Source organism: Rhinolophus hipposideros (assembly GCF_964194185.1).
Source record: "Rhinolophus hipposideros genome assembly, chromosome: 1".
NCBI classification, from domain to species: Eukaryota; Metazoa; Chordata; class Mammalia; order Chiroptera; family Rhinolophidae; genus Rhinolophus; species Rhinolophus hipposideros.
In genome coordinates, this window is record NC_138047.1 from 25,629,671 (window position 1) to 25,651,175 (window position 21,505).

Here is a 21,505-nt window from a genome sequence, read left to right on the forward strand (position 1 = left end):
GAATACTCAAATTTTCATATAGTGTAGTCTACTTCTACATCGCCTTGCCTTAATTTCTACAAATATAAACAAGACGACTCTGTAAGTGTAAGTTACATGTAAGCTTTTGGCTCTGTACTTAAGGATTAAAGTCAAAAAATCTTGCCACTTCTTTTATAAGGTCCTGATAACTATCAACTGTAAACTTTAAAGTCAGACAGCACACACTTGAATCCTTGACTTCATCATTCACTGGCTGTGTGACTTTTAAATTATTTAACCTTTCTGAGCCTCACATTTTTTCTTTTATAAAATAGAGATGAGTATCATTGTAATGTTTTGAGAATCAAATATAAATTGGGTAGCATAATATCTGGCACATAGCATCGGAACTTAGTGAATGAATACTTAATTCTAACTTTAAAATCACATAAATATTCAACTGCATGGGATATGTTAAGGGTACATGTTGTGCTTGGGTCATGTGTCCAGTTTCTTGTATCAAAGGATTGTGACTATCTATATACCTAAATCTCTAAGAAGTTTGTATGTCCCTAATATCCCATAGAGAACAAGTCAGACCTTTTGCTAAGGTGATGGCTAAACCAAAAAATCAAACAAAAGATTGTAACAAAAAAAGAACAATTGTCCTGAGACAATTGTCTCAGGACTTTGGCAACAACATTCACAAAATAAGATTGGGAAAGGGGAAGCATGCTGGCAATCAGGGGCTGTAGGATCAAGATTTCCTAAGATAGATTAATGGTTAAGTCCGTGAAGGAGCACCAAAAGGAGGAGGACCTGATACAGAGAAGGAACTACTGAAGACAAACGCCATCTATTTACCATCTTCCCCTATTATTATTCTTATTTGGGACAATACAGAAGAGTGCTCTTTCCATCTTAGAGTCCTAACGTAACCACAGTATAGACAGGACTTGGGGAAAGAGCCTATTCAGGTGACATTTGGGGAGCAGACCCATCCTGCAAATGCTGTTCAACGGCCCTAGTCAAAGGAAAGGATCTCCAAAGGACAGTTCGAACTGATGGGAAAGCAGGAGATGCCGTTAGAAAAGCAAATTGTAAAAAATCATCTTAATGAGCATGAAACCCTTTTGATGATTTTTCTGATGGGTACAGGTTTTATATATGAAATGTATGATCAGACTAAGGTGAGAAAGAAGTTGTGATAAATGTGGGAACCAATAAAGTGAGGAAATATAATTGAGAGGTTTTGGAAACAATTTAAATTTCGAGGCAGTGAACTAAAGAGTAGAATGTCTAGTTTGATGGCCTTTGAAAAATCATGCCACAACTTATAAAGGTAAGCATTTCCATATCTTGTTCATTTATTCATTCAACAAATGCTTGAGTTTTTGTTATATGGCAGGCCCTGTTTTAGGTGTTAAAGGCACAATAGTGAAAAAGATGAGCCAAGTCCTTGACCGTAGGGCATGTGTTAGTCGGTGATATAAAACAGATTTAAAATATGAAAACAGGTAATATAAAGAAAAATAAAGCAGAATAAGAAGATAGAAAATGGTGAAAGCTGCTGTTTGTTTATAGGATAGGGAGACCTTTCTGAGAATGGGTCATCTGAACTAACACCTGAATGGAAGGAAGGAGGGCATTCCACTCAAAGGGAACAAAGTGAAACATGAAAAGGCCTTGAGGCAGAAACCTGTCGGGCATCACCAAAGAGACCAGTGTGAATAAAGGGGAGAAGATAGATGAGGCCAGGGAGGTATTGGGGGCCAGATGATGTAGCCCCTTATCTAGGCCATGATAAAGACTTGATTTTATTACAAAGTGTGATTTTATTCCCTTTATTCCAAAAAGGATAGTGAATTTTATCTTAATTTTTTTTATTTTTAAGGGAACACTGGCTGTTGGGTGGAAAACAGTTCGAGAGAGACAAAAATGGAAGCAGGGAGACTGTTTAGAAGCTATTGCTATAATCCAGGCCAAAGGGTTGGTGGCTTTAAACTCGGTGGTAGTGACAGACATGACATAATGAGGAATGTTGGATTCAGAATATATTCAGATGGCTTGCTGATGAATTTGTCAAGGAAATAAGAGAAAAAGGAATCAAGGATTCCTCCAAAGTTCAGGGTCTAAGCAATAATCAAGTTAATGAAGGTGGTATTCACAAAGACAGGAAACACTAGAGGAGGAACTGATTTTCAGGAGAGAAATGAAGAGTTCAGTGCGAACCTGGATTGTAAAGGAAGCAATTCTCAATGGGAGTCTGGAGTTGAGGGGAGAGGCCTAGAGCTATAAATTTGGGTTTGTCACCATATATTCAGTATTTAAAGCCATGGGTTTGGATCTTTCCTTCCTAAATGAAAGACAAAAGAAGGGAGATTCCAGTTAGGGTAAGTGTGACGCAAGTAGTACTTGCGTTAAGCTTTTGAAAGACGGATAGAATCTTTCATAATTAAGAGTAAACTCCTAATTAACAGTAAACATAGCCAAGAAATAAGGAATAGTATAAACGAAAGCAAGAAGAGAGACAGAGAAGAGCAATGTATGTGCAAAAAAAGACTCACTAAGTGACTAAATCATAGACTTCTAGAGAACTGGTGAAGGGTAAGCCGGCAAACTCAGGGTCTATGAACTTGGAATCTGTAGACTCAGAATCTGTAGTCAGGGGTTAATGGAAATCCTTTGGAGGTTTATGAGCAGAGTTCAACACAATTCAATTCAAGCAGTGCTTTTTTAAGATTAAGGGTGCAGGATATATTTGAAATATATAAAAGTGGAGAGTTGATAAACCAGACGGAAGGCTATTATATAATTCATATTTGGCAGAAAAAAATGGAAGTATTTTTTTAAATCATCAGATTAAGGTACATTTTAGAAATATCAAACATATGAAACAGGATAAAGCACTGGAAAAAGCCTGGCCTTTTCTTCTATTCGGGAGACCTCGTTCTTCTATTGAGTAACTGCTTTAGACAGGTTACTGAATTTTCTTGACCTTGGTTTCTTTATCTATAAATTAGAGTGCAGACGAGATAATCTCTAGTTCTTAGCATATATTATCTTATTTTTGCTAAATACTATACTGCTTAAAGTATGACTCTGATACTTTAAATGAGAAATTGGAGATTATTCTCTATGTTAAAATTTTCTTCCCAGTATCATCCTCCTTTTTGGTAATATTTCAAGTGTTAGGTTTTTGTGACTGCTATAATTTGAGGCCTTTAAGAAACAAAATAATCACCAAAGCATTACTTTTAGCAGATTGGATGTTCTTTATGTCTAAAACATTTTTTGCTGTGTAAGTAAAATACCAATTCTTTCTTACAGAGACATGTGACGCAGTCTGGGGGTAATCGTAAATTCAAGTGCACTGAATGTGGAAAAGCTTTCAAATATAAACACCATCTAAAAGAGCACTTAAGAATCCACAGTGGTAAATATTTGTTATCTTTCTACACCTCGAATAGCTTAGCATATGTGGTAATGAATATTGTAAGGTGATGTACACACATGATAAGAAATGCTTTGGTTTTTCTTTTAGGATAAAGACTAATCTGGAGAAATATTCTGCTTATAAACAGTATTTTATTGCGGTTTAAATCCTTAACTAAAGTATATCAAATTAATATAACATGACATACTCCAAGTTACCTTATCAGAATATAGCATGTTTTACAAGAAGTACAACTAAAACCACTTCAGCTTTCTGATGAATATTAATGTCATTGCCTCTTTTGCACAGTTAACAAGGTAATGAAAAAGGGTGTAGAGGTACAATTTGCATGAGGAAATTAAGAGATGAAGACATTGTTTAGGTGAGAGAAATAGAAACGAAACTCCAGATAGGAAATGGTGAGGAGTGATGTGGAGTTAGCAAGAGAGGGCAGCATAAAGGGAAAGAGAACTGCGGCATTAATGAGAATTTAAAAGAAATATATGCCCCCCACATCATTTTAACCTTTCTATTCCATGTCATTTTCTAAATCATTATTTACAAAATGAATATTTTTATGTGGTAAAAATACTATTTCTCTTTTAGAAATGTTTAAATAAACATAGTTATATCTGCATTTCTTCAGAGGCTCTACTTGAATAAAAGCTACCAAGAAAATTTAATAGTACCCTACATTGCATGATTGAATCTGTTTGTATCCTGAGTAATTTTGATATGCTGTTTTTATATTTAAATAATTTTAATGAAAAAGAAAACTGTTAGCTAATGAATGGGATATTATGGCATCTGTATATTGCTTATTTTGCAAAAATTATTGTGTTGACACTTATATTTTACAAACATCATCGTACAAAAAGAGTACATTTGGGTGTCTTTGTGAGGAGTGATTCGTGATACCTGTATTTTATTTTGGAACTGCAAAGGTTCTGGAAGTTTTACTGTATTGCTCATTGAGAGTTAAATAAAGTTAAAATTACCAGTTTAAAATGCTCAAACCAAGAGTCTTAAAGAAAACATTTATTCATTTTCACACTTTTATGTTTCTGGAAAGTAGAGGTTGTCTTTTGCAGCCAGCCACAGGATCCTATTTCTTAGCTCCTGTTTTTATCAATAATGCATTTTTAATAATCTCCCTTCTTACCAGAGATGACTTGAAGTTGTTGATAGAGTTATAGCTAATTCAGGAGAGCTTTTTTAAATGTTGACACGGTGTAGAGGAAGGAAAATAAAGTTTAGAGTAAGATTTATGTACAAAATGAATGTCATATGGTCCTATTGCAGTTGTGTGGGAGGATTTATCAGATCTATGGATGATACGAAGTTGGAAAACATGGGTCATACCAAAGATTAATGTAAACTGTTTCTAGATTTGTATTTTAAACAAGTTTAATCACAGGATCCTGCATTGATATTCAACAGTCAGTCTCGGTCAGCTAGTAAGTAGGGAGCTATCGTCTGTAGTACCTACAGAAAAATTTTAGGAGTTTGGATGGTCAGGATCTTTATATAAGCTAACAGTATACTGTTGCTTCTTTAAAAGCTACCATAAATTAGGCCATGTCATGGAACAAAAAACTGCACTGTCCGTTCATTATGTATTTATATCTGTCTTATTCTTAAAAGCATTTAATGAGGCTTCTGTGCCTTTAATACAACAAGAAATTTTAATTTAAAAATATGTAAAGAAAATAAAGTTAACACTAAGTAAAACAGGTATGAAGCAAATGTGAAAAAAAATGAATACTATGAAATCCTTTTCACATGCTGGAAGTGGACCACAAATCAGATTGTAAGGTTTAGGAGGTAAGAAAACTGCAATCAGTAACCAAGACCAGAGTGTCCGTGAATAAAAGGATCTGTTGCTAGAAAAACCACACTTCTTTCTTCCTGATACAAAGGCCATAGAGAAGCTTGTTCCCTGAAGCAACATAAAGAAGAAAGAGCAAAATACACTCTATATCACCCTCAGAAATAGCCTTAAAATAATACAGCAGAGAATTTAATAGGGTTTTCTTTTTTAAATAAGGTTGTTCAACAGAGTCTAGTGATATTTCACCAAAGTTCAATTCAGAAAAAGCATTTCTCCAGGATGGCTATTTGAACAGTTCAAGTCTACAGTTCTTTGATGGTCTGTTTTATTGCAAGGGAAGATTTCAAGCAGGGGTACTGAGTTTCATCCCAGGACTGATACCAATCTGCAAGCTAGTTGTTACTGGTACTTTAAATATAGAAATTGAGAGTAAGCATTTAGGAAACTGTTATGCCAAGACAATGCTATAATAATTTCATTCTATTTTATACAATATTGGTCCACAGTAGATTGGAAATTTAAAACAAAAAATAAAAATAGGAGATCCAACATGGCAGCGTAAATAAACACTGTATTTACCTCCTCTCATGACACTTTAAAATTACAACTAAATTAAAGAACAGTCAACCTGGAGAACCATCTGAAGTCTAGCTGAACACAAGTCCTACAACTAAGGATATAAAGAAGAAGCCACATCAAGACTGGTAGGAAGGGTGGAGGTGTCGACAGGCCAGCCCCAAACCTTCTTGTGATGGTTGAAAATCAGGAGGGATATCTTGACCATGAAGGTTCACCCCAGAATGACCCCAGCCCCACACCGGGCTCCCCAGCCTGGAGTACTGATACCAGGAAAAGGAGCCCCCACAACATCAGGCTGTGGAAAATAGTAGGGATTCTGACTGTCTGAGCAAGAAAGAATGATTCGCGAAACCCAGACGTCCTCTTATAGGACTCCCGTACAGCCTTATTCCCAGATACTCATTCTGGGCTTCAGTAGAAGGACAGTGACTTGGTGGGTGTCAGAGACATATGGGGAGAGTCTGAGTTATGTGGCTTCAGGGTGAAGATTGGAGGGACAGTAGCTATTTTCCTTATGTGTGTGTTTGGCGGGGAGTCCTTCTCCTATGCAGCCAGCATGTGGGCACCATCTTTCCTGTGTTCAGCCCTCCCCCACACAGCCAAATCTGAATCTCAAATGGTCTGGTGATCCTCTTGCTCCATCCTGGTGACTACCTGGGGCCCCGCCCCACCCAATTCACACAACTCCCAAGGCACTTTCTCAGCATCCATCCCTGCCCACATTGCACTCTTTCTTGGACAACTATAAGGTCCAGGGCCCCAGACAGATGGGAACTGGCCTTGATGTGCTTTGAAATTTTTGCTTAGTAACACCAGGCTCAGCACTGGCACCAAACCAGATCTACATTAACCTGGTGAACACAATTCATCTCACTGTGGTGACTCTCTGAGACCCTGTCTCACCCAACTCACATACTGCATGAGGCTGAACCTTACAGGAGCTGGCAGGTGGCAGCAGTCCTCACGGTGTCCTGGCTTTTTGCAGAGCTATCCCAAACCCAGTACTAGTGGTAGCTGTCCTCAGTTCACAGAGTGGCCTCTCTCACACACCTCCAGGTTTAGCACAGGCATATCTCTTTGTAGATTCTACCAGGTAGTCCCCAGCCAGTCACAGACAGTGGGTGTCCTGGGCCTGCATTGAAGCCCCTCCCAAGAAACCCAAAACCAACATATTTGGAGGTTGGCTTCAGACCACAGCAGAGCACTGCCCAGTTAGCCCCATAAGTGGTATACAAAAAGGGCAGTCTCAACAGGCACCAGAGCCTGCTGGGGCAAATCCCACTCAGTAGGGTAAGACCCCTGCACAGCAGCCTGTAAGTTGTGTACATGGCCAAACCCCACAGCCAGTCAGCCTAAGGGTCGGTGCCACCCAGTGATGTGCCAATGGCAATCAAGGCTCAACTATAACAGGAGGGCACACACACTCCACACAAGGGATATTCCTTGAGCTGCCGGCACAAGTGACCAGGGAGACTGCCAGGACCCTACAGGACACCTACTATATAAGGCCACCCAGCCAAGACTGGGAGACATAGCAGATCAACCTAATACAGAGACAAACACAGAGAAGCAGCCAAAATTAGTAAACAAAGAAATACATCCCCAATGAAAGAACAGGAGAAAATTCCAGAAAAAGAACTAAATGAAATGGAAGTAAACAACCTGCCAGATACAGAGTGTAAAACAATGGTTATAAGAATTCTCAACGAATTTAGTGAGAACGTCAACAGTGACAGCAAGAATAAAAAAGGACATAGAAACCATAAAAAAGAACCAATCAGAGGCAGCCAGATGGCTCAGTTGGTTAGAGCCTGAGCTCTCAACAACAAGGTTGCCATTTCAATTCCCACATGGGATGGTGGGCTGTGCCCCCTGCAACTAAAGATTGAAAACGGCAACTGGACTTGGAGTTGAGCTGCGCCCTCCACAACTAGATTGAAGGACAACGACTTGGAGCTGATGGGCCCTGGAGAAACACACCGTTCCCCAATATTCTGCAATGAAATTTATTTTTTTAAAAAATTTTGTTTAAAAAAGGAAAAAAAACAGAAGTGAAGAATACAGTAAGTGAAATGAAGCATGCACTGGAAGGAATCACCAGCAGACCTGGGGAAAAGAGGGCTGAATCAGCGATTTGGAAGACAAGGAAGAATTCGAAAATAATGAGGAGAGTTTAAGAGACCTCTGGAAAAACATCAAGCATAACAACATTCCCTTCATAGGGGTACCAGAAGGAGAAGAGAGAAAGCAAGGGACTGAGAACCTATTTAAAGAAATACTGACTGGACATTTTCCTAACGTGGCAAAGGAAATAGACATACAAGCCCAGAAAGCACAGAGTCTCAAACAAAATGAACCCAAATAGGCCCATCCCAAGACACATAATAATTAAAATGGAAAAGGTTAAAGACAGAAAATCTTAAAATCAGCAAGAGAAAGGCAACTAGTTACTTAAAAGGGAGTACCCATAAAATTGGCAGTTGATTTCTCAACAGAAACTTTGCAGGCCAGAAGGGATTGGCATGAAATATTCAAAGTGATGAAAAGCAAGGACCTATACAACCAAGAGTATTCTACCCAGCAAGGCTGTCATTTAAAATCAAAAGACAGATAGAGCTTCCCAGATAAGAAAAAGCTAAAGGAGTTCATCACTACCAAACCAGTATTAGAAGGAATGTTAGAGGGATATCTTTAAGATGGGGGGGGGGAATCAAAAATATGAATAATGAAATGGCAATAACTACATATTATCAACAATTACTTTCAACGTGAATGGATTAAATGCTCCAATCAAAAGACATAGGAAGCGAAATGGATAAGAAACAAAACCATTACATACGCTGCCTAAAAGAGACTCACTTCAGATTGAAAGACACACAGACTGAAAGTAAAGGGATGGAAAAAGATATTTCATGAAAATGGAAACAAACAATATTCTGAAATAGCAATACTTACACCAGACAAAATAGACTTTAAAACAAAGGCTATAAAGAGACATAGACGGACCCAGTAATCCCACTTCTGGATATTTATTTGAAGAAACTCAAAATGCTGCTTTGAGGGGATGTGAACATCCATATGTTTATTGTAGTATTGTTTACAGTGGCCAAGATGTGGAGGCCACCTGGGTATCCATCGATGGAAGACTGGATGAAGAGGAGGTGATACATAGATACAATGGAATATTGCTAGGCCATGGATGGGAATGGGTTCTTGCATCTGCAGCTGCATGGATGGAGCTAGGGGATATTGTGCTGAGTGGAGTGTGTCAGACAGAGAAAGAGATGCAATGCTTTTTCACTTATATGTGGAATCTAAAGAATAAAATAAAACAGAAACAAACTCCTAGATACAGAGAACATTTTGATGGTTGCCAGATGGGAAGGGCGTTGGGAGGATAGGTATAAAAGGGGGATTATGAGGTACAAATTGGCTGTTACACAGTAATCATGGGGATGTAGGGTATAGCATAAGGAATACAGTCGGTAATGTTGTAGTAACTATTAATATGTATGGTGTCATATACCTACTAGATATCAGGGTGATAGATGTTAGACAGTTTGGAGGACAGGGTGAAAATGATGGGATTAAGAAGTAGTAATTCATAGTTCCAGAATAGCCATGGGGAAGTAAAGCATAGAGAATATAGGTAATGATATGGTAATACAGTGATATGGTAATATAGTGCCAGGTGGGTACTAGACTAGTCAGGGGATCACTTCTTCAATTATACAAATGTCTAACCACTATGCTGTACACCTGAAAGTAATATAAAATAATGCTGAATGTCAACTGTAATTGAAAAAATTTTAAAGGTGGAGGGGAAAGGTGAAGGGGAATAAGAGGTTCATATTTCCAGGTATAAAACAAATAAGTCATGGAGATGTAATATACAGCGTAAGGTATATAGTCAATAATATTGCAGTAGCACAGTACAGTGTCAGATGGTTGCTGGACTTACAATGATCACTTCTTTAGGTAGATAAATGTTGAACAACTATGGTGTACACTAATATAATATGTTAACTATATTTTTAATAAACATCTTTTTAAAAATAAAAAACTACAGATAGTGTTGAAAGCACTGTTTAGAGTAATAATGGATGACTGTATATCTTTAAGGAAACCTCTAATTTTTTTATTCTCAGCTGAGTTTTAAAAGGTACTAAAAGGTGTTAAGGATCAGGCTCCTCCATTATACTCTCTAAAATTACCTGGATTGTTGCTATCTTCTGATACCCATAAAATAAGCCCTCTGCAGAGTCATCTGTGTCACCCGTCATTTGAACTCTGCATGTGGAAGTGCGACTATGATCAGGGGGCACCACACCTCCCCTCGGAGGTGAGATAAAAGAGAACCTGTTTATTCCATGGTCTCATACTAATTTTAGCCTGAAAAGTTTTTACATCAGATGCAACCAAACACCCACCTTGGCCATTTTTTTAAAAAAAATCTCAGTATTCATAATCATATAACTGTGAACGACTTCCTCCTGTAACCTCCAAGGTTTAGTAGTTGCAAACACTAACCTAAATAGATAAATTAGGTGGTGTACTTTAGCTATAAATCATAAAGCTATGAAGTTAGAAAGTAGGGGTTTTCTAACAAATATAATGACTTCAGCTTTAGAATAATTCATCTACAGACTTGCTTTCTGACAATAAAATATCAGGGTAATTCCCAAAATAATAATGATAACTAGCATTTGTTAGACACTTAACTACCGTGTTTCCCCGAAAATAAGATCTAGCCAGATAATCAGCTCTAAAGCGTCGTTTGGAGCAAAAATTAATATAAGACCCGGCCTTATATTACATTATATAAGACCCAGTCTTACAGTAAAATATAACTGGGAATTATGTTATATTATTATATTATGTAAGACCCAGTCTTATAGCAAAATAAGACCAGGTCTTATATTAATTTTTGCTCCAAAAGAGGCATTAGAGCTGATTGTCTGGCTAGGTCTTATTTTCAGGGAAATATGGTATATACAGCCACATTCTAGTTATTTGTATGCACTAACTCATATGGTCCTCACAATAACCCTAAGAAGTAGGTGCTACTATTTCCTTGTGTTTTAATGACGAGAATAAAACGGAGGCTCAGAGAGCCTAATAAACTTGGCCAAAGTCACTCATATAATGCATGGCAAAACTGGGGCTCTGACATCAGCATCCTGACTCCAAAGCCATTTCCTTATCTATTGTGCTCCTCTGCCTCCCTGTTTATAAATATAAGAATAATTATATTCTAGATGCTTATTTTCCTAGTGAGCAAGAGAGCCAAGAGAACAAGTTTGTAGCACATCTAAAAATGATATCAAATAATTAAAAATGGTAAAAAAAAAAAAGGGGAGGGATATGCTACAGCATATCCCTTGTCTTACCCCTTCTGGAAATTTTTATCAGATGCATTTTGAGTATTGAATCACATTTCAGTGGATCCCACTGGAAAGATATCGATAAACGGAATTTCCAGAGGTGAGTTAACAAGCGGGTGAGGGTTCTGAAAGCCGTGTCCCATGATGAGTGTTGGAAGGACCTGGATGTGTTGAACCTGCACAAGGGAGGATTCAGGATGCACAGAGAGCTAGCTCTCCATCAGCTTGAAAGTCTTGCTTGTAGAAGAAAACTTGGGCTTGTTCTGTGTCACATCAGAAGGGGAAACTAGGACAGGAAAGTAGGCATTACACCAAGTTGACTGAACCTGTATTCAGTAGAAAATGCTTTTTAAAAGAATCACTGACATTTACTGAGAGAAACTGAGAGTTTTGCTATATTATCTCATATAACTGCTACAACAAGTCAGTGAGAGTGTATCTACATTTATTTACATACCAAAACACTGAGGCTTGAAAAGGTTAAGCAAGTAGTATGTGTCAGAGCCAGGATCTGAAGCCAAATCCGTGGTCCTCAGCAGAACCAAACTAGACCATCTTCTTAGAGCTGCCCAGGGGCAGTAATCTCTTAAGAGAGGAGTTTTAGCAGAGACGAGCCAACGCCAAGGAGAGCAAATGAACTTTTCAGGGAGAAGGAGGCTGTCCTAGCGGGATTTTTAGGTCCCTTCCAATTCTAATAGTTGGTACTTCAAATTATCAAATTTCTGAGAAAATATAACTCACTTTTTCTAAACTTTACAACATTGACGTTGCATTACTAGGAGAGCTTACATTGACTTTCACAGTGTTTTCAATTTAATTCATTTTAATTCTTAAAAAGGAAGGGGGAGTGAAAGAGCTTTATTTTGATATTAAGTAAATAAATAAGCAGCACTACATTTCATAATTTTACAGTTAGCCATTCATTAATCTAAAAAAAGGGTTTAATATGCATCTTTTTGACGTGTGCTGTAATAGATATAAGGGATAAATGGCACACAAGACCCATCGCTTCCTACCTTATTGAAACTGATAGTCTGTAACCAAGGACTTGTAAATTAATGAACTGTAACTATAAAACTAAGGTAAAAATTATTAGGGTTGTATGAAAATATTTCATTTAGCTCGGTGCTTCTCAAAATTTTCTACCAAAGTAACCCTGACAGCCAAGAAGAACAAATGCCTGTACACTGGAAGGTGGAGGGAAGCCACTTGAAGGAGGCCTCTACCGTGTTTCCCTGAAAATACAACCGGGTCTTATATTAATTTTTGCTCTAAAATATGCATTAGGGCTTATGTTCAGGGGATGTCATCCTGAAAAATCATGCTAGGGCTTATTTTCCATTTGGGTCTTATTTTCGGGAAAACATGGTACAAGCAAGAAGCGTCTTTGACGTTGTGGTTGTTTCCTAACAATTGACCAAAATGTTGCATTTGTGCAACATTGCATAATATGTGTTTTAATATAAAAATAGTGTTTTAAATTACCAAAACCACTCTCACTAAAATTGACACTCCAAGATGCTTTCTCTGCATACCCACTAGAACATTGTTTTACATCTATCTCCGGGAGTACATGCATCACAATTTAATAAGCCAAGGCTTATAGCAAGACCTTATATTTAAAGTTTTCTTCTCAATGAAAAGACCTTTTCAAGGAAACCTTATAGATACGGGAAAGAGATATTTACATGATTCATACAATCAGGAATACTCATACTTGTTAAGTCTTATGGGAGATTTTACTTACTTTTTTCCTCTAATATTAGTTTCTCCTACAAATGGTTAGGTAGAGGGAAACATAGAAAATTATATACATTGGCGAAACAGGATAAGAAAAAAAATTACTTGAAAGAGTAGAATGTAATAGATTTGGAGTATTTGAGACTGATTTGAAGTTTTAAAGGTTAGCAGAAATATTACACGCATGTGCTGAGAAGATTCCCTATTGGTTAGCACATGTAGTTCAGACTAATGTTTTACTACTGTTTATAACATTTATGTAGGTTTTGAACTTAAAGTGGTGATTCTAAATAAAATTGTATCATAAGCAGATGATTATGTGGTAACCCTTTTTCAAATTGTTATTGCTTGTTTTGGGGAAATGTGGATACACAAAAATTGATAATTTGTTTGTTTGTTTGTTTGTTTAGGAGAGAAGCCATATGAATGCCCAAACTGCAAGAAACGTTTTTCCCATTCTGGTTCCTATAGCTCACACATAAGCAGTAAGAAATGTATCAGCTTGATGCCTGTGAATGGGCGACCAAGAACAGGACTCAAGACGTCTCAGTGTTCCTCACCGTCTCTTTCAGCATCGCCAGGCAGTCCCACACGACCACAAATACGGCAAAAGATAGAGAATAAACCCCTTCAAGAACAACTTTCTGTAAACCAAATTAAAACTGAACCTGTGGATTATGAATTCAAACCCATAGTGGTTGCTTCAGGAATCAACTGTTCAACCCCTTTACAAAATGGGGTTTTTAGTGGTGGTGGCCCATTGCAGGCAACCAGTTCTCCTCAGGGCGTGGTGCAAGCTGTTGTTCTGCCAACAGTTGGTTTGGTGTCTCCCATAAGTATCAATTTAAGTGATATTCAGAATGTACTTAAAGTGGCAGTAGATGGTAATGTAATAAGACAAGTTTTGGAGAATAATCAAGCCAATCTTGCATCCAAAGAACAAGAAACAATCAGTGCTTCATCCATCCAACAAGGTGGCCATTCTGTTATTTCAGCCATCAGTCTTCCTTTGGTTGATCAAGATGGAACAACCAAAATTATCATTAACTACAGTCTTGAGCAGCCTAGCCAACTACAAGTTGTTCCTCAAAATTTAAAAAAAGAAAATCCAGTCCCTACAAACAGTTGCAAAAGTGAAAAGTTACCCGAAGATCTTACTGTTAAGTCTGAGAAGGACAAAAGCTTCGAAGGAGGAGTGAACGATAGCACTTGCCTTCTGTGTGATGACTGTCCAGGAGATATTAATGCACTTCCAGAATTAAAGCACTATGAGCTAAAGCAGCCTGCTCAGCTCCCTCCACTTGCTGCACCAGAAGCTGAGAAGCCAGAGTCCTCTGCCTCATCGGGGTCTGGAGACGGCAGTTTGTCTCCCAGTCAGCCACCTCTAAAGAACCTCTTGTCTCTTCTAAAAGCATATTATGCTTTGAATGCACAACCAAGTGCAGAAGAGCTCTCAAAAATTGCTGATTCAGTAAACCTACCATTAGAGGTAGTAAAAAAGTGGTTTGAAAAGATGCAAGCTGGGCAGATTTCAGTGCAGTCTTCTGAACCATCTTCTCCTGAACCAGGCAAAGGTAATATCCCTGCGAAGAAGGATGATCAGCCTCAATCTGCAAATGCAAATGAATCCCAGGACAGCACAATAAATTTACAAAGTCCTCTGAAGATAACTAGCTCTCCAGTGTTACCAGTGGGATCCACCATCAATGGTTCCAGAAGTACTACGTCCTCCCCGTCCCCTCTGAACCTTTCCTCATCCAGAAATCCACAGGGTTACGTGTACACAGCAGAAGGTGCACAGGAAGAACCACAAGTGGAACCTCTTGATCTTTCACTACCAAAGCAACAGGGAGAATTATTGGAAAGGTCAACGATCACTAGTGTTTACCAGAACAGTGTTTATTCTGTCCAGGAAGAACCCTTGAACTTGTCCTGCGCAAAAAAGGAGCCACAGAAGGACAGTTGTGTTACAGACTCAGAACCAGTTGTAAATGTAATCCCACCAAGTGCCAACCCCATAAATATTGCTATACCTACCGTCACTGCCCAGTTACCCACAATTGTGGCCATTGCTGACCAGAACAGTGTTCCATGCTTGCGAGCACTAGCTGCCAATAAGCAGACTATTCTGATTCCCCAGGTGGCTTACACGTACTCGACTACAGTCAGCCCTGCAGTCCAGGAACCACCTTTGAAAGTGATTCAGCCAAATGGAAATCAGGTAAACACACACACACACACACACACACACACACAAAAAAAAAAAAAAAAAAAAAAACACACACACACAACAAGAACTCATCCTAAACCTGTTTGGTAAAATGCTAGTTTGACTTATTTCAGTGATTTTTTTCTAATAAAAATCAGTCACTATCAAGCCAAACAGGTTGTTACCAACTGTCATTTTTGAAAGGAAATTGATGAGTGTTTGCTTCAACTTTCGTGGCATCCAACGTATATTTATCAATTAAAGTTGAAAGTGTTATTCTACTGTGAAAAAGGGTAAGTCTCAGCTAAAGACTGAACTATTTGAAGCTAGAGACAGAAAAGAAAAATTTGAATACTTACTGATTGGATTTCTGTTTCTATACTTGTATTCCCAAGATTCATAATTGTTTCTGCCTTGTTTATGTTCATTAATAAATGAATATATGTTCCCATTCACAGATATTGCGCACCAGGCAAACTTAGCTATCACTTTTTATGTGGTAACACCTCTGTTTATAAAAGGCTTTAATTAAGCAAACAAAAATTAAGAATACCAAGAACTCATTTAGTGAATTTATTGATCCATGTTCCGTCATAATATATACAAAGGGTGCCAAAACAATGTATACACATTTTAAGAAAGGATTAAAATTATAATAATATATACCAATAACAAAAGTTGAATACAAGTCATGTGCATACATTTTTTTGGCACCCCTGGTATGGGGAAATGTTGTGAATCAATATGTGCATTTTCTATAACTTTACCCCCAAATTCATGATAGTTCTAGATAGAGACATTTTGTGTGACTATTATATGTTTCATTGTCCAGGCTTTTTCAGTGACACTAACCTTGATGTCTCTCCATTTTTCCCATCAATTTCTGGTTGAATCAAATGAATAATAGAGACAAATCTGATCTTTTATTGAAATATTCTATAAGTAGATGCAGCTAAAGTAATTAAAATGTCTTCAAATGTTTTTCTGCTTTCCCCCCCTTACATAGTGCTACGAATTGAGTTTCTTACCATTGTGATAACTCTTGAAACAAATTTTCACATGACCAGTGAATTCACCTAAAGTTTTAGTGTATAGAACACTCTGCACAGTTCTGAATAGTAAAGGGGTAGCCACTAACATTTCATTTAATTTTACGACTATATCCAATAGCAATGAAAGTAGAGTCAACTTACTTAGCACCCACTGGCAGCTCCCAAATGACCCAGACAAATGGCTACATTTTTCCCATCTTACAAAGCCATAAGAAATGGTATGGAAAACCTTTCAACTTTTAGAAAATGTGTGAGTCTAGAGGCAATAGAATGGAAGTCTTTACAACAGACACAAGGATCCAAGAAGACCCAGTGTCACCACAGGCTTCCTGCAGGATTATCCTACCTACATGAGGGCCTCCTGCCCAAAATTATCTTCCTAAAACTGCCTGAAATGTTTTTATTCCACTGAAAATTTAAAGATTCACTTTGAATAACAACTATTCTTATTTAAAAATATAGACTCTCCTGCATTGTTTTTCCATCTTGCTCCTTTGAAAAATGATAGAGCAAACCTCTCTCTTTTGAAGAAGACTGGAGGTTAGTTCATAGAACTCTGAAACTCTGGAAAATACAATTTAAAAACCACCTTTAAAAAATTGAATCTTAATTTCTGCTTCATGAAACCCAGAAAGAAAAAATGAAGGTAAAGGATCCAGTTAGAAATTAGTGATTGTTTAGGAAGCTCATAGTTAAAACTTTCTGCAAATTACTCATAAAGTAATGATTCACAGGGAAATAAGTAGATATTGTTACTATACATTTTGTTACTACACATTCTTTCTTTTTTGTGTCCTTTCTTTCTAGTACCAATTGACCATATATTTTTGTGATAGTTGTGACTCAGTTACTCCAACCTCATTTTTGTCTCTAACCCCACCATTGGAGCCTAGATGCAGTGATAAGCAGTATAGTTGTTTTGGTCAAGTTGTTGAAAGTATAAATCAATGTACTTATTTAATCCATACTGTTATTTGTCTCTTGTTTATCTTTTAAATTTAAATTGAATTTTCTTCACTCTTTTTTTCCCTTCAGGATGAAAGGCAAGACACTAGCTCAGAAGGTGTATCAAATGTAGAGGATCAGAATGACTCTGATTCTACACCACCCAAAAAGAAAATGCGGAAGACAGAAAATGGAATGTATGCTTGTGATTTGTGTGACAAGATATTCCAAAAGAGTAGCTCATTATTAAGACATAAATATGAACACACAGGTATGTTGATGAACCTGACAGTTTTTGATAAATCAATCTTTAACCCTTTCCATAATCTGAAGTGCCCCCAAAAGCCTTATGAGGATTTTATTTGCTTAAAACCACCATTTTATTTCATTGCTGTGGTTTTTTGTTTGTTTGTTTGTTTGTTGTTTTTGCAGGCAAAAGACCTCACGAGTGTGGAATCTGTAAAAAGGCATTTAAACACAAACATCATTTGATTGAACACATGCGATTGCATTCTGGAGAAAAGCCCTATCAGTGTGACAAATGTGGAAAGCGTTTCTCACACTCGGGGTCTTACTCTCAGCACATGAATCATCGCTACTCCTATTGCAAGCGGGAAGCAGAGGAACGTGATAGCATGGAGCAGGAGGAGGCAGGGCCCGAAGTCCTAACGAATGAGCATGTCGGCGCTAGGGCGTCTCCCTCGCAGGTCGACTCAGATGAGAGAGAGAGTTTGACCAGGGAGGAGGATGAAGACAGTGAAAAAGAGGAAGAGGAGGACGAGGATAAAGAGATGGAAGAACTGCAGGAAGAAAAAGAATGTGAAAAACCACAAGTGGATGAGGAAGACGAGGAAGAGGAGGAGGAGGAAGAGGAGGAGGAGGAGGAAGAGATAGAGGAGGAGGAGGTAGAAGAGGCTGAGAATGAGGGAGAAGGAGCAAAATCGGAAGGTGCCGTGAAGGATGATGGAGCTGTAAATCCAGCAAGCAGCTTAGAACAAAAAGTAAGCGAGAATAGTGAGCAAGTGTCTGAAGAAAAAACAAATGAAGCCTAATCGTTTTTCTAGAAAGAAAATAAATGCTAATTGGTAATGAAGTTTGTTCTATATTATACATGCTTTTCATGGAAACACAGTAACCTGTATACTGTGATTTCTGTTCACTACTGTGTAAAGTAAAAATTTTAAAAACTACAAAATACAAAAAAAAAAAAAAGAAAAAACCACACAAAAAAAATCCAGGTGTGCCTGAACCTCAGACCTAGTAATTTTTCATGCATTTTTCAAAGTTAGGAACAAGTTTGTAACATGAAGCAGATTAGAAAACTTTAAATGACTCAGAAAGCAAAGATTTAACAGGTTAAAGGAAACTGATTAATTAGATAAATATCTGGCATTGTTTCGTTTTATCAGTATTAATTATCACTCTTATGTTGGATTATTCTTGAGCTGTACAATTGGGAGAAATTTTATAATTTTTTATTGGTAAACATATGCTAAATCCGCTTCAGTATTTTATTATGTTTTTCAAAATGTGAGAACTTCTGCACTACAAAATTCCCTTCACAGAGAAATATAATGCAGTTCCAAACCGTGCTAACTACCTTTTATAAATTCAATCTAGAAGGTAGTAATTTCTAATATTTAGATGTCAGAGTAGAGTGTATTCTCATTTAAAGTGTATCGTTAGCCTTAAGAAAGCCGCCGATAGAAGAACTGAAGTTTCTTATGTGATTTAAAATGGAGTTCAGAAGATTGTCATTGAGTTCTGATTGCAGGGACTAACAGTGTTAATACTGGTAAGGGCAGCAGAGGTGTCAGAATCAGTGTTTGTAATTGTGTTTGAGGATGTGGTAACAAAGATGAAGGATATGATATGAAGCTTTGTATCTCCTTTGGCCTTAAGCAAGACCTGTGTGCTGTAAGTGCCATTTATCAGTATTTTCAAGGCTCTAACCCGCCTTCGTTTGATGTGTGGCCTACAATAACTAGCATTTGTTGATTTGTTTGTTGTATCAAAATTCCAAAATAAAACTTAAAACCACTGACTCTGTCAGAGAAACCGAAACACTGGGACATTTCATCCTTTAATTCCTCAGTATTCATTTTGCGTTGATTGACTTTCAGAATTTCTCTACAGAAATGAAAGGGAAATTTTCTAATCTGCTTTATCCATGTACTTGCATTTCTCACATGGACATGCCATTGTTATTTGGCTCATAACTGTTTCCAAATGTTAGTTATTATGGACCCAGTTTATTAACAACATTAGCTGATTTTTACCTATCAGTATTATTTTATTTCTTTTAGTTTATAGATCTGTGCAACATTTTTGTACTGTATGTCTTCAAACCTGGCAGTATTAATACCCTTCTTACTGACATATGTACTTTTAGTTTTAGAAAACTTTTATATTTATGTGTCTTATTTTTATATTTCTTTATTTATTACACAGTGTAGTGTATAATACTGTAGTTTGTATTAATACAATAATATATTTTAGTATGAAAATTTGGAAAGTTGATAAGATTTAAAGTAGAGATGCAATTGGTTCTCTTGCATTGAGATTTGATTTAACAGTGTTATGTTAACATTTATACTTGCCTTGGGACTGTAGAACAGAATTTAAATGGGAATGTATTAGTTTTACAACTACAATCAAGTCATTTTACCTTTACCCAGTTTTTAATATAAAACTCTTCAATTTTGAAATTCACTGTGTGACTAATAGCATGATGCTCTGCAGTTTTATTAAGAGATTAGCCTAACCATAAAACTCTCATTTCCTTAGCAAGCCAAATTAGGATAACCTTATATAAACAGTGTTGGGAACAATGTTTAACATTTTGTGCCAATTTGTTCCTGTATACATGTATGTAAGTTACAAATCTGACTCTTCATTTTTAAGTTCCTTGTTACATCATGATCATTTTCTAGTTTTTTACCAGACTCCCCCATCTCACAATAAAATGCATCAACAAGCCTGACCTGCTGTCATTCTTTTAATCCTTATCAGGATTTTCTTTGGAAAACTCTGTGAAATGGGATACTAGACTGTCATCCTGCACTTGATTTATTTAGGGCTGAGTTTGGGTAACAAACTAAATGTTTTAGATACTCATCACTAAATTATGGATTTTCTTGGGGTTAACTGTTTCTGGGAAGGTCAGAGTTGACAACTAAAGGCCTCCTCAGAGGTTGCTCCCTCTTCCTGAATCCCTTAACTCCCCACTCTTGATCCCACGACTTCTCATCCTTCACGTCACTCCAGGGAAGCCTGGGTTTAGGATGCCTTTCTTCTGTACTCCCACAGCTCCTGGACCTTTCTTATCCTAGCTCATAGGCAGTTCTTCACGTTCCTTCCCCACTAGGAACAGGGACCACGTCTGCCATCATCACTCTCATCCCCAGTACCTAGCAGCCTGCCTCGCACTAGTAGTAGGTGCAACAGATTTTGTGGAATGAAAATATAATTTGCATGTTAACAAAGCTCAGCTATGTTTTTACTACTCTTCAGCTTCTAATCTGAGAATATATATGTTAAATGATTCCAGCAACTTAATGACTTCCTTACTCAAGTTCTATTAAACACGAGACAAAATAGAAAAATACTCAATTATACCTTCTCTTTCTGTTGCCTTACTGGTCTGATTTGGTGTTTGTTTCTAGGTGTCTTTCTGGTGCTTTCCCTCATGGTGCATGACACAGGCTTTCAATGGGTAAAAAATGTGACCAATCCTAGTAGACTTTCTTTATTTTAGGACCCACTTCCCTGTTTCTGGCTTCACACTCCTAGGTGCTCATTAACATCATGTTGCTTTATTTTTTCTGTGACTGAGAACAGCTATCCAATAAACAAATTCACTAGACAGGGTTAGGAAATAACAATAAGTAACCCTTCTTAGGAGGCATTCATCACTGTAATAAGAAGCTCAAAGAAGGCAGTGCTTGATATATATGGATAAATGGCTAATAAACAAATCTAGGCATTATCAGAAAAGTTTTGAAAAGGAAAACGTCTGAACACTTCTCAGTATTCCCTCAAATTGCATAACAACAGTGCCCATGTTACTTGTGCCATGCACAGGTGCTTCACTGCTATTATCAAAATTAATTTTCACAAAAGCCTTACAAAATATAAAGACCATGTTCCCACTACGTGCATTTAAACTTATGGCCTGGCCATAAAGAACGTGAATAGAAAATGTCAACAAGACCTATTTACATTCACAACATGGTGAAAACAAGAACGGCATGAGATTTTTCAAATCTGTGTAAATTTACGATCAGCCTTGAAAACATGAGAATGTAAACTTAGAACAGATTTCTTAAGATCAATGGGAGGATATATCAGGACAATTAGAATATGGAC

The 21,505-nt window shown here is 37.3% G+C and overlaps 1 protein-coding gene across 19 annotated transcripts in view; it reads left to right on the forward strand.

Moving 5' to 3' along the window:
- ZEB1 (zinc finger E-box binding homeobox 1) overlaps nucleotides 1-20,747 on the forward strand; it is a 199,340-nt gene extending 178,593 nt beyond the window's left edge. For all 19 annotated transcript variants that reach the window (XM_081057847.1, XM_081057849.1, XM_081057856.1 and 16 more), the window contains 4 exons: nucleotides 3,292-3,397; nucleotides 13,342-15,152; nucleotides 17,228-17,408; nucleotides 17,570-20,747. In XM_081057847.1, coding sequence (XP_080913973.1) covers nucleotides 3,292-3,397; nucleotides 13,342-15,152; nucleotides 17,228-17,408; nucleotides 17,570-18,189 — 2,718 coding nt within the window. In that variant the 3' untranslated portion in view covers nucleotides 18,190-20,747. The remainder of the gene's footprint in view (nucleotides 1-3,291; nucleotides 3,398-13,341; nucleotides 15,153-17,227; nucleotides 17,409-17,569) is intronic.
- The last annotated feature ends 758 nt before the right edge of the window (nucleotides 20,748-21,505 follow it).